Source organism: Cololabis saira, chromosome 16 (genome assembly GCF_033807715.1).
Source record: "Cololabis saira isolate AMF1-May2022 chromosome 16, fColSai1.1, whole genome shotgun sequence".
NCBI lineage: Eukaryota > Metazoa > Chordata > Actinopteri > Beloniformes > Belonidae > Cololabis > Cololabis saira.
In genome coordinates, this window is record NC_084602.1 from 5,876,851 (window position 1) to 5,890,717 (window position 13,867).

At 47.0% G+C, this 13,867-nt stretch overlaps 1 protein-coding gene across 2 annotated transcripts in view; it reads right to left on the minus strand.

Moving 5' to 3' along the window:
• fgfr3 (fibroblast growth factor receptor 3) overlaps positions 1 to 13,867 on the minus strand; it is an 89,531-nt gene that overhangs the window by 34,354 nt on the left and 41,310 nt on the right. The window contains exon 5 of one of the 2 annotated variants that reach the window (XM_061744474.1): positions 7,551 to 7,720. In XM_061744474.1, the coding sequence (XP_061600458.1) occupies positions 7,551 to 7,720 (170 nt within the window). Of the gene's footprint in view, positions 1 to 7,550; positions 7,721 to 13,867 lie in introns of those variants that run through there. The other variant, XM_061744473.1, reaches the window with a different exon arrangement.

Here is a 13,867-nt window from a genome sequence, read left to right on the forward strand (position 1 = left end):
TTCACCTCGCAAACCTGCCCCGTCAGAACCGCCGGGGCCAGTTACGGGTTATTTACGAGCGTGTCCGAGAGCGGCCCGGGCCGGCGCTACTGTCTAAGGAAACGGGAGGATGCAGCCCCCCGAGGGCTCGCTGGGGTACCTGACATCACCTCAGTGCAGGTGAAACCCCCGGAAAACTGCCCGAGCAAGACGTTCAAAGCTGGAAAAACAGGGAAATAAGATGGTATAATGGGATGATCCGTCTTCTGATAACTGTGGTGCATTTGGCCAAAATGACGGGGAAGAAACGCAATTAGCAGTGACTTATGTGTGTTGTGTGCAATAAGACCTGGAAACAGGCATTATGATGTAGAATTGTCACATTGGTTTAATTCACCGTATGAATTGTTACAGATTACTTTTGTAATCCTGTATTTGACCTGGTCTTTGTACGTTTTGACCGTATAGAAACGTAATTCTTGCCATTGTAATGAGATGTACCTGCTGGATCTACTGCCCTAACTTTTTAACAACTTGTGCTTTTTATTATTTTACCTCTTTTCTTATCATTTTATTTCATTTTATTTGTTATTTACTGTTTAATTGTGTCTTTGCCGCTTTTAACCCTTGTGCTGTCTTTGGGTCAAAATGACCTAATTCTCCTTCCCTCCCTCTTTTCTCCCTTCCTTCCTTCTTTCCTTGTTTTCTCCCTTCTTTCCTTCCTTCCTTCCTTCCTTCCTTCCTTCCTTCCTTCCTTCCTCCTGCTCTCTCCTTCCTTCCTTCCTTCCTTCCTTCCTTCCTTCCTTCCTTCCTTCCTTCCTTCCTTCCTTCCTTCCTTCCTTCCTTCCTTCCTTCTTTTCTCCCTTCCTTCCTTCTTTCCTTGTTTTCTCCCTTCTTTCCTTCCTTCCTTCCTTCCTTCCTCCTGCTCTCTCCTTCCTTCCTTCCTTCCTTCCTTCCTTCCTTCCTTCCTTCCTTCCTTCCTTCCTTCCTTCCTTCCTTCCTTCCTTCCTTCTTTTCACCCTTCCTTCCTTCCTTCCTTCCTTCCTTCCTTCCTTCCTTCCTTCTTTTCATCCTTCCTTCCTTCCTTCCTTCCTTCTTTCCTTTCATCCTTCTTTTCACCCTTCCTCCCTTCCTTCCTTCCTTCCTTCCTTCCTTCCTTCCTTCCTTCCTTCCTTCCTTCCTTCCTTCCTTCCTTCCTTCCATCCTTCCTCCCTTCCTTCCATACATCTTTTCACCCTTCCTTCCTTCCTTCCTTCCTTCCTTCCTTCCTTCCTTCCTTCCTTCCTTCCTTCCTTCCTTCCTTCCTTCCTTCCTTTCTTCCTTCCTTCTTTTCACCCTCCCTTCCTTCCTTCCTTCCTTCCTTCCTTCCTTCCTTCCTTCCTTCCTTCCTTTCTTCCTTCCTTCCTTCCTTCCTTCTTTTCACCCTTCCTTCCTTCCTTCCTTCCTTCCTTCCTTCCTTCCTTCCTTCCTTCCTTCCTTCCTTCCTTCCTTCCTTCCTTTCTTCCTTCCTTCCTTCCTTCCTTCTCCCTTCCTCTTTTCTCCCTTCCTTCCTTCCTTCCTTCCTTCCTTCCTTCCTTCCTTCCTTCCTTCCTTCCTTCCTTCCTTCTCCCTTCCTCTTTTCTCCCTTCCTTCCTTCCTTCCTTCCTTCCTTCCTTCCTTCCTTCCTTCCTTCCTTCCTTCCTTCCTTCCTTCCTTCCTTCCTTCCTTCCTTCCTTCCTTCCTTCCTTCCTTCCTTCCTTCATTCCTTCCTTCTTTCCTCCCTTCCTCCCTCCCTCCTTCCTAGACCTGATGACAGCACAATGGTAAATGTTGATGTAAAGCACTGTGAATTACCTTGTATTGATGCTGCTACACAAATAAACTTGCTTTGCCTTATGGAAAAGGGAAAAGAAGAGAGAAAGACGAAGGCAAAAGAAAGTATTGTGCGAGTGCAGAACTTCCTACATGGCCAACAGAGACTCACAATCCAGGCCGTGGTAAAGTCTGGACGGGAAAAACACGGATCTGAAGTACTTAAAGTTTTAAAAGTAACAGCGGGGAGCCGGTTTAAGAGCCCTACTGGAAAGGTGTCAAAGCGGGGATGAAGAAGTCAGCGAGGAGCTGAAGGAGCTGAGCGACCTGGCCCAGGCCTGCGTTGGCCTGGGGGGGGGAAACGAAGACGCCCCCTCCAGCTGATGGCTCAATACAGGGCCCCCCCCCCCGACCCCCGGGCCACACCGCCGTTGTCTGCAGGGTGCACGGCGCTCCGGCACGCAGCTCTGCTGGAATTTAAGTTTCCACTTAAATCAGCCACACACCCTCCTCACCGGTTCTCTAGTTGAAATAAAGCCCCCGTTCAGTTCTTTGTGGAGTGTTTCAACGGATTTGCAAATTACTCGTAAAGGTTGAACTGAATATCTGAAAAGCTGCCCGTGAAACGTGCGCAGGAATGAATTTTCAGTTAAAATGTTGAAGGATGAACTGTTTGCCTGATGGATTGTCATGTAAAACTTTATTTAAAAACTAGTGACGAGCATCCGCCTCCTTCTTCTTCTATTTTTAGAGGTCAGTGCTTTTTGCTGCATCACAAATTAGATCCGACTATCTTAGGGTGCTTTCACACCTGTCCTGTTTGGAGCAGTTGTTCTGAAACAGGGAGCGTTTCCTACTAAAGATCGGTTGGTTTGGTTTATGTGAACACAGCAATCGCGCTCGGATGCGGGACAAAACAAGCGACCCGAGATCTCCTAGGAGAGGTGGTCTCGTATGGAGCTAGAACAGTCTCATAATTCGCAAATGCACACACCGTTTCACAAATGCACAGGACAAGTTTCACAAATGCCCAAACGAAACGGTGTGTGCATTTGCAAATCGGTGTGTGCATTTGCAAATCGGTGTGTGCATTTGCAAATCGGTGTGTGCATTTGTGAAACTTGTCCTGTGCATTTGTGAAACGGTGTGTGCATTTGCGAATTATGAGACTGTTCTAGCTCCATAGTCTCGGCCCGATTCCATTCCAGACCTGGAGTGGTTCGTTTTCAGTGACAACATAATCCACACAGCAACCGATTAACCACAGAAACAAACTAGCCACACTCGCTTACGATGCTCCATAGTTGTTGTTTTTCCCGGGGTACGGAACAGGAAACTCCTTCCACGTTCATTTCTGACCAATGAGAGAACAGTTGGTTCATGGCATTTGTTAACAGCTTTGAACCGCTACAGACGGTTGCCTTGTGAACACAAACGCCATAAACGACAACAAAACAACTGTATCGATTTAGCCCCTGAATTGGAACAAAACAAACGAGCCACAGGTCCGAAAGCACCTTTAGAAGCGAGAGATTTGGATCGCCTTAAAAAACTTTTCATATCTCCAAAAAATACTCAAAGCAAGGGATGAAACTGAAGCTGCTGACTGATCTGTAGTAGTCAGTCCTTGTTTTTATATCTTTACTACCATGCTCCTAATGAGGAAATGAGGAAAGAGCTTGTTTTTATTCTTTGTTCTTGCTTTTTTTCATACTGTACCAATAATGAAATAAAATGAGGTTCCGGGATAGATTCGATTTTTGCCTAGGGTATGTGCAATGTCGTTCACTGCTGCTTGGTTTCTTACTAATTTTACCGTGGTATTGAGTCTGATATCTGTTGCTGTCTGTATGTGTTGATTGTATTTTATACGCTATGCATGTATTTGATGCCTAAAACAAATTTCCCTAGTGGACATTAAAGTATAACTCAACTCAACTCAACTCAACTCAACTCAACCTCCGGTGTGAAGACAGGGCAGGTTTTAGTCGGTGGGCTAACGGACGAAGCTGCTGAGTGAACAACCAACCAACGGCTGCCAGGACGTCTGACCAGAGACGGGGCTCAACAAAGAAAAGAGAAGTGCAGGAATCACTTAGCAATTCACTTTCAGTCCCTCATACGCGTCCCGCCTGGACAGAGACAACCTTTGAAGGACGGTCCCGTCACCTGACCAGAGGTTAGAAATCCCCCGGGGTCACCACTCATTCAGACAGAATCAACTACGGCTGTCAAATCAAAGAGCGGCTTGTCATTCCACCCTGGATGAGGGAGGAAGACGTCTTCACCCCCAGGACCCGCCGGGGGAATAGAGTCTTTAGATGGCCATTGTCAGGCTGTCAGCTCCCAGAGACCCCCGGGGGTCTCCCGGGGGTCTCCCGGGGGTCGGCCCAGCCTCCCGACCCTCCCAGATGAACTCATCAGTGGTGGATGCAGGGCCAGGCCACGAGGGCCGAGACAGGATGACAAGACGGAATCCTCTGATCACAGACACGGCTCAGTCTCCCGCTCCGCTGCAGAGTCTCTGCTCTAATCTTCTCATCTGTTTTTACTGCACTATACCAATAAAGGTGATTATCCGTGAGATTATTACTCTTTTGAGACTTTTGAGACATTATGGGAAGCTGAATCTTCTGCAGAATCAGCTGCAGATGAAGTCATTGCACGTTGTGACGCGTAACTTCTGGGGTCAACAGGTCCAAGTGCAAAAGTGTTGGGTTTATGGTTCTTTTTCATTGTTTATTGCATGATAATAAAACAAGAGATCGATGTACTGGGTTCTGGGTTTCTGTAAAGCGCCTAGAGACAACTTCTGTTGTAATAGACGCTATATAAATAAAATTGAATTGAATGTAACCATTTCTTTTTTATTCCTCCAACAAGTTTAAAACAAAGAGATGGAGGTGATGGTGAGTAAACGCAGCAGAATCAGCAGCAAAGAAGAATTATGCAGAAACTAACAAGAATGGGACAAAAAGGCTCCTTGGGGGGGTCCCCACAACCCCCCACCCCCCAGTAATAAAGTGACCATCTTCTGCATTCATGACTAAACTGGCTGTGAATCCATTATTCACCCGTCATATTCCACGTTGCTGAAAGAGCGACACGATGAATGAACGGAAGTGGTACTCTGTAGCGTGCTGAATGATGGTTTTGATATTCAGATGAGGTGGGGCCGTCACCCCTGACCCCCCCAGACTCTCCCGTCACCACCAGCCGGCTCTGGGGAGGGCGACCTCTCCCTTCACCTCCCCAAGGCCGGCGGTGACCACGCTGGGGTGGGGGGGTAAGGGAGGACATCTTCATCACCAGGAATGATCCAAACCAATTATGTGCACCACATTATCTGGATTGTGTCTGGTTTTCAGAACTCACACTCCCCAGTGTGTGTGTGTGTGTGTGGGGGGGGTGTGTCCTTGTCTATGTTACCTGACGAAGACGTCTTGTGTATTACGAGCGTTTTGGGACGTACAGTCCTTGTGGGGACCAAAGCCCAGTAACGGGGCAGGATAGCATTTCTGGGGTCCTGTGTAGGGTAAGCGCTGGGGGGGAGGGCATCGCTGAGCCACATGACCTTTCCATTTTTCATTGACTACGTTTACATGCAGTCAAAATTCGGGTTATTGCTAATATTCCGGTTACTGAGACATTTGGAATATTCCGTTTACATGGTAATTAATCATTCAGGATATCTGGATCAAACCAGCGACGCACAGAGAACATCATGACACAATTCACGTAATTTCCGCTTCTTCTTCCTGTATCCAAATTCAAAACAAATGCTGCTTTGCGCAACTTTTCGCTCACCTTCTTGTAAATCTTGCTATCCCGGTACTTTCTACCGTCAAAATAAAGAACTTTTTACCACAATATTCTAATTTTCTGAGACAGTCCTGTATATTATATACAGTATAATCCGCTGGTTGTGTGAGCAGAAGGAGCTGCAGATGCTTGGACCGACAAAGTGTTTTCATGTAAACCTTGTGTTCCTGGTTTTGTGGAGATGAGTTAACAGGTGGAGTAAACACGTCAGTGCTCTGATCGGCCGTCAGCAGCGCTGATACACCTTATCACCAGCACACGCTCATGTGTGCTGCTGCTAAAAGCTGCTGTCGGGGAGACACTCCACTTCAAGTTAGGGTTCCTGAGAGCTGGTGACAGGTGTGTGTGTGTGTGTGTGTGTGTGTGTGTGTGTGTGTGTGTGTGTGTGTGTGTGTGTGTGTGTGTGTGTGTGTGTGTGGACAGAGGGAGGGAGACAACTGCTGTTGGTCTGCTGGGAGCAGATGTGGGAGATCTCTGTAAACTGTTAATAGCTGCAGGATCTCCTTACATTTAACTCTTTATAGGCCCGAGTTCCAGCGGAGAGAAGAGAAGCCCCGTCACATGTTTGCTCTGTTTACCCTTGAAAACATCATTCCACAGCCACTTCTCCTTCTCTGAGGGGACTACACTTAATTGCCTTTTGACAAACTCATCTGGAGATATGGCCGGTGTTTCCCCCCATCCATCCCCATCGTGGGTAAGCTCGGACACGGAACTGACAGAGACTCAGACTCTTGTGTCTCAGAGACACAAGTTTAGCATGTACGCGCCACTAATTTCCACTAGTAACTACTCAGCCCGACTCCACTCGCCTCGGTTTGGTTCTTTCCCACTAGGGGTCTAACGTGCCGAGTAGATACTTTTCTGTATCTATTCTGCCGAGGTTCTAAGCTGCTGAGTCGGCTGTATCTGACATCATCACACTACAGGCCACCGATTGGTCGGGGGGTTGGAGTCAGACGTCTGAGTCAGGAGGAGGAAATCAGAGAAAGAGACTCTGACGGATTCTTGTTCATTTTATTCAACAGGCAATGGCAGCAAAAGTCTGTTTCATGATCCAACTCTGAGGTGCAGATGTTCATAAACCTGGTGCTGAGGAGAGAATTAAAAAGGGATCTAGACGGAGATAAGGAACGACCAGATCTACCAGGAGTTCTGTCTCTTCATAGCTGCTCACGGCTCCAGCTGACTTTTCAGCAGCACAGAGACAAACTAAACTTAAAATAAAAAGCATTGCCACTTGAAGCTTCTCTCACTCTCATTTTTAACTTGATATCAAACACAAGCCACAGACCCAGCAGCACATCTATCATCTCCTCCAGGTTCTACATCTTTAGTGTTGTTGTCTTCTTCGTTTATATACACAATCAAATACGTCACAGCAGCTTCTCCAACCTCCTACTTCTCATCTGGGTATTGAAAAGAAACAAGGACAAGGCGAGTGGAGTCGGGCTGAGTAGGTACTAGTGGAAAAGCGCCATAAGTTGAGGTTTGTTAGACATCCCAGCGTTCCCAGCGTTCCCAGCGAGCGTGTGGGGGCTCGGGGGGAGCAGCCCTGTCTCTTTAAGCAGCTTTAAGCCGCTCCGCCCCAGAGCCGAGTGTTAAGAGCAACCCCGATGACACAACTGAGCACAACAGCTGGTTGTTCCTGCGTATCCGCGGCTCTGACGGCTCTGACTCCAGCTCGACCCCTGAACTTATTTTGGTAGGTGGGCACGGCCCAGCGGCATGTCCCTGACCTTTATTAATGGTGAGAAGATTGGCCCGGTCCCTGTACCTTTCAGCAGCCTCTTGGTCTTGGGAGGGCCGGGTACACGCCCCGGGCCAACCGGGGGATTAAAATGCCTCGCTGAAGGGCATCGCCCCCAGCTCCAGCTGGGCAGAGCCGGGTCTGCACTTCTAAATCACAGCCCTGTCCCTCTGACCTTTTGGCGTTAACGTAGCGTCCTTCCTCTCACCTTGATGCCCCCCATCCTCTGCTCGCCTTTGAAGTCCTTGCCATTCTTCAGCCAGTGGATGGACGGCGTCGGGTTTCCGGACGCGGCGCAGCGGAACTTGACGGTGTTGGCTGCGGGGACGGCCAACAGCGTCTTGTCCATCCGGTCGGGCCTGGTCCAATGCGGGGCCACTGTGGGTCAGGAGAAAGACAAAGAAAACAAAAAGGTGTCACTTTTGCAGCAGAAATTGATTTCATAAAGCAAAAATGATGGAAATGGAGAGTTTCAGGTCTGGCCTTCACACCTCGTACTGCAGGCCTGTTTGTTAATCCTGCGTTACGTTCACATGAGCAGCTCTGTCACACACTTCCACTTTTCTGATGCACGATAAGATAACAGGGAGATTTCGGGAAAATGTCCAAAATATCCCTGTTATCTTATCGCAAAATTGCAACGGCAACAAAGGGCCGGTTTTCACTTCCTAAGCCAAACACTCATTTTCTGAAGCATACAGTAGAATATAGATCAATGAAATCATGGAATTCTTTACCATTATATGACTAAATTAACACAAATCAATATTCAAAAAGCAAATTAAGAAACAACTTGGAATATCATATGTATAGGATACCAGACACACACTTATACAGATACATATACATACTGGACAGGGTAAGGTGTATTTTTGATCTGATTTTCATGGCCTAGATGATGTTTTACTGTATATTGGAATGTTTCATGTATGTTTTTTTTGCTTTAAGATAAGGATTAAGGCCATGTTTACACATAGCCAGGTATTTACATAAAATGGATATTTCCCCCTCTACGTTTTGAAAAATTCCATCATTTACACAAGATTGTTTTCAAAATCTCTTCATTTACAGGAACCTGCATAAATAGCTGTTAAGGTGCTATGAGCAGCCAAACCTGCAGGGGGCAGTGTAACGAGAAGATAAAATCATGCTAGCCAATCAGAATCCTGGAAAAAAACATCAACAAATGACACGAGTAACTTCCAGTTACTTCCAAGATGAACCAGAGTCTTTCGTTTGGAGTGACAGAGAAGTGGAGTTACTTTTAAGTGTGACTTTAGAATATAAAACAGGTAAAATACAAGAAAATATTGACGGTGGCCAAAAAATTGTAAACTCAGCCGACCAAGCCGACCAAGAAAACCCCAACTGTCTTCCCTCCTCGTATGACCAAGTGTCCGCCTTCAGCGCGCTCTCACAGACACCGTGTTGTCTCCCGTCGTCCACACCAACAACACATGCTGATAGGTGTGTGACGGACCTGCGGGCCGCGGCGGGGGAACCGCCTCGTTCCCATGAAAACCCGACGCGTTGCGTTGCCTCGTCAGAATGGGATCAGGGCGGGGCAACGCGGCCGCTAGCGTCAACGTTCCGCCTTACACGAAGCCCGAGTTGGTGTCCATTAAAGATCCCATCCCATTCAGGACACCAAAACGGTGTCAAACACAGTTTGACAGATTAAGAAAAAAAAAGGTAAAATTGGTGTCTGAAGCGTTACAATGATGGGTTTGTCTGAATTGTTCCGTCCTGGGAGTTTGGAGAGCTGTCAGGGCGAGTTATTGAGCTGTATTGAGGAGATGCTGGACAAAGAGAGGGTAGCCGGTCAGACGGGCGTATTGTTCACGCTGTGTGGGTGTGGAGAGTGAGAGCGCTGATGCATGGCTCGCACACTCTCACACACTCTCACACACTCTCACACACCCTCTTTAGAAGTCTGTGTGTGTGTTTCTCAGGAAGAAAAGAGCAGGGGAGGCGGCTGACCGGTCATCAGATGTCTCTTTTACTTTCCAATTGCGGGGGATAGTGAGGAGCTCATTACCATGTGAATAGCAGGGCCTGTGCGCGTTTGTGTGTGTGTGTGTTTGTGTGTGTGCGATCAGACGACAGTCAGAAAGCGATTCCCCCAACACGAGGAGGTTTGATCTCCCCGGGACGCGTCAGGTGAGCTGTCACTCACGGCTGGATTTAGTGCCGGGGCTGGATCTCCAACATGTGCGAGTCTGTTTATCATAAAGCCCGCAGTGTTCTGATACATTTCTGACACACACTTCTCTGGCTGCCGCCTCCGAGCCTTGGCTCCGGCCCCGCCGGGTAATTGCAACCAGACGGAGGGAGATATTCGGTGATGAAAGACGCAGACATATTTTGTTAGAAAGCAAACAGAATGTTACTAAACTCCATTAAACAGACAGTAAACTGTGTGGAGCACACCGCCGGGCGCTTGAGTCAGACTCCCCATCTCGCTAAGACAAACACTCCCCACGTGGAACCGCACACACGCGACACACACCAACCTCCTCCACCTTAAAACAGTGAAATATCTGCTAGGTTTCACCGCTCGCCTCCCTCTGTCTCCACGTATTTGGAGCGACTCGCCGCACTCGTGCAGCGTGGGACAACGCTCCGAGGAGTCTGCACACATTGTCTTCTTGGCATCGTAATCAGCCACACACACGCACACACACACACACCCGCTCAAATGGAAACACACACAGAGGTTTTAAACAGTCTCTCCCTCCCTCCCGATGTGTGGTCCTGCTGCTCCTGAGCTCATCTGGGCCTGAAAGCACCTTCCTGCTGCTGCTGCTGCTGATCGGCCACAAAGGCGTCTTTAACTCTTTAACTAAGAATAGACTCTGGCTTAGATTCAATACGAGGTGGGGGAGTCTCCGCGGCTCGTCCCTGCAACACACCGGGCTGGTTTAGATGCCGAGCACCGGCCTCTTCCCGAGAGCATCAAACACTCGGAGGAGCTCTGATGTCTCCTTCCTTAGGGAGCTTTCACACCTGTCCCGTTTGGAGCAGTTGTTCCAAAACAGGGAGCGTTTCCCCCTAAAGATCGATTCGTTTGGTATAGAGTGTCTGCATTGACGTCACTTCCCCACTGGACCAGCCCCCTTACTCTCACTGAGTGACAAAAATGGCTGCAACTAGTGGAGAAGACAATATAACAGCTGATTATTGGCTTAAATTAAAGGCAGTTGGACTTGACAGTGACCCGTACAGTTACCCCAAGAACCAGTGGTCCATGGACATTAATATTTGGTACAGTTACCAAGAACCAGTGGTTCATGGACATTAATATTTGGTACAGTTACCCCAAGAACCAGTGGTCCATGGACATTAATATTTGGTACAGTTACCAAGAACCAGTGGTTCATGGACATTAATATTTGGTACAGTTACCCCAAGAACCAGTGGTCCATGGACATTAATATTTGGTACAGTTACCCCAAGAACCAGTGGTCCATGGACATTAATATTTGGTACAGTTACCAAGAACCAGTGGTTCATGGACATTAATATTTGGTACAGTTACCCCAAGAACCAGTGGTCCATGGACATTAATATTTGGTACAGTTACCAAGAACCAGTGGTCCATGGACATTAATATTTGGTACAGTTACCAAGAACCAGTGGTCCATGGACATTAATATTTGGTACAGTTACCAAGAACCAGTGGTCCATGGACATTAATATTTGGTACAGTTACCAAGAACCAGTGGTCCATGGACATTAATATTTGGTACAGTTACCAAGAACCAGTGGTCCATGGACATTAATATTTGGTACAGTTACCAAGAACCAGTGTTCCATGGACATTAATATTTGGTACAGTTACCAAGAACCAGTGGTCCATGGACATTAATATTTGGTACAGTTACCAAGAACCAGTGGTCCATGGACATTAATATTTGGCCACGAATCCAGTTTCCTGATATTTATATGTACTTAATTTCTACGCCGGGGAAATACATGACGCAAAGCTTGAAGGCTTACAAAAGTCTTGACGCTTGGTCCGACTTCAAGGCAGGATTTGTTGGTGAAATTAAAGTGATGAGGACACTGAACTTTATGATTTGACCGTTTAACGTTAGCTACCCAAAAATCCAACATTACCTGATACAAAATGGGAACCGCAAATCCACGTTTCGGTGCCTGGAATCCAGTTGTTTCTGTGAATTGCAGCGATCCATTTGTCTCTCTTAAGCTTATTTTTCGGCAGTCTATAAAACGATAACTCCGATTTCTTGCTAAATCTATGAGTACAGTCGATCCCACGACAGCTCTTTCCCATTTTAGATGTTTTCCAGTTGCTCAAACTGAAAGTTTACGCTGCCACTCAGTCTTTCTGCCACTCAGTCTTTCTGACACTCAGTGGGCGTAAACCGCTGTGAAGTCGCATCTGTGACGTCATGCGCATTCCCTCTATAGTTGAACACAGCAATCGCGCCCGGATACGGGGCAAAACAAGCGAGCCGAGATCTCCTAGGAGAGGTGGTCTCGGCTCGCTTCCATTCCAGACCTGGAGCGGTTCGTTTGCAGTGAGAACAGAATCCACACAGCGGAGTACGGAAGAGGAAACTCCTTCTGTGTTCATTTCTGACCAATGAGAGAACAGTTGGTTGGCGCATGGCATTTGTTAACAGCTTTGAACCGCTACAGACGGTTGCCTTGTGAACACAAACGCCAAAAACTAAACAACTGTATCGATTTAGCCCCTGAATCGGAACAAAACAAACGGGCCACAGGTCTGAAAGCTCCCATAGACTTTTCTTAACTGTGACACCTTAAGCGACTGGAAGCGGATACAGGTATTTTCAGGCTTATTTCAGTTTGATATTTCTGATTTGAGCATGTGTCAAGCGGAGCTGGCCGCCTGGTGCGAGGTTTCCCCGACGCACAGCACAAAGAGATCTCCTCCCGTGTCTAATTGGCTGGATGGTATTTCCTCAGCGGAGGGGGGTGGGGGTCTGGGGGGGAGAGAATGGATACCCCTCAACCCCGGCGGGGGCGGGATCTCCCCACGGTCCTGCCCTGCGTGGAAATGCAATCGCCGCAGTGGAAAGTGCTTTATGATAACAGCTCTGCAGCTACAGCGTCGCGTCCACCTGTCGGCTTCAGGGGGGGGACGGGGAGGGAAATCTCTCCGGGAGCCTAAAAATACACAGCACTGTTGAGAAAACAGATACCGTCGTGCAGCTGAAGGAATCACCGTACATAGACGGGTCTCAGGCTCCCACAACCTCTGTTACATCTGAATGATCTGAACTAAAGGATTCATTCAGACAAAATAGAAACACTTGTTTTCTAGCTTGTTACGTATGTTTAACACCAGCAGCTGAAGTTTGTATTTGATAGGAGTTTGAAGATCTAAACATTTTAAATATTGGACTTAATTGCTTGTTTAGTGGAGAGAAAAGGAACAATGTTTTACAAGGATTTTTAAAAATTTTCTTGAGCGATTTAGAAGGTTTTCTGTGTGAACTAAGACCTGGAAACAGGCATTGTGGCATAGAATTGTCAAATTGGTTTAATTCACCGAACGAATTGTTACAGATTACTTTTGTAATACTTTTATAATACTGTATTTGACCCGGTCTTTGTACGTTTTGACCGTATAGAAACGTAATTCTTGCCATTGTAAGAATGAGATGTACCTGCTGTATTCTACTGTCCTTACTGTTTAACAACTTGTGCTTTTTATTATTTTACCTCTTTTCTTATCATTAGGGCCCGAGCACCTTCAGTGCGAAGGCCATATTGTATCTGTAGGAATTCTTCGCGTTATTATTTTTCTGACGAAAGGAAGGCCTTTTTGCCCCCCTAAACGTGCCCAAAAAGTCACCAAATTTTGCATGCAAGTCAGGCCTGGCGAAAAATTTGATATTTAATGTTTTGCATTAATGGGCGTGGCAAAATGGCTCAACAGCGCCCCCTTGAAAACTTTGTGCCTCAAGCCCCACGATACGGTTTGACGTACATGCACGAAAATCGGTACACACCTGTATCATGGGACAACTTAAAGAAAAGTCTCTTGGGGTCATGCCCGAAACCGAACAGGATGTCGGACATTTTGAATTTGCTGTGTCATTTTGGCGAAATTTATGCCATTCCTTCGGCAGTTAATACGGCCCGAACCGTAACGTGCACCCAGGTGTGTTATACATCAAAATGTGCGTCTCCATCCTCTGACACCACGCATTACTTTTCTCTTTCAAAAGCGTTACCGTGGCGACTCTAGATGCCAAAAAGCCAGCCCACCCTTCATCTGATTGGTTCCGACAGAAAAAACTTTGCGCCTCAAGCCCCACAATACGCTTTGACGTACATGAACGAAAATCGGTACACATCTTTATCATGTCGATACTTAAAGAAAAGTCTCTTGGCGCCATGGCCGAAACCGAACAGGAAGTCGGCCATTTTGAACATTCTTAATTAATCAAGTAATTTTGGAGCAATATATGCCATTCCTTCGAGAATTAATTCAGCCCGAACCGTATTGTGAACCCAGATGTGTTATAC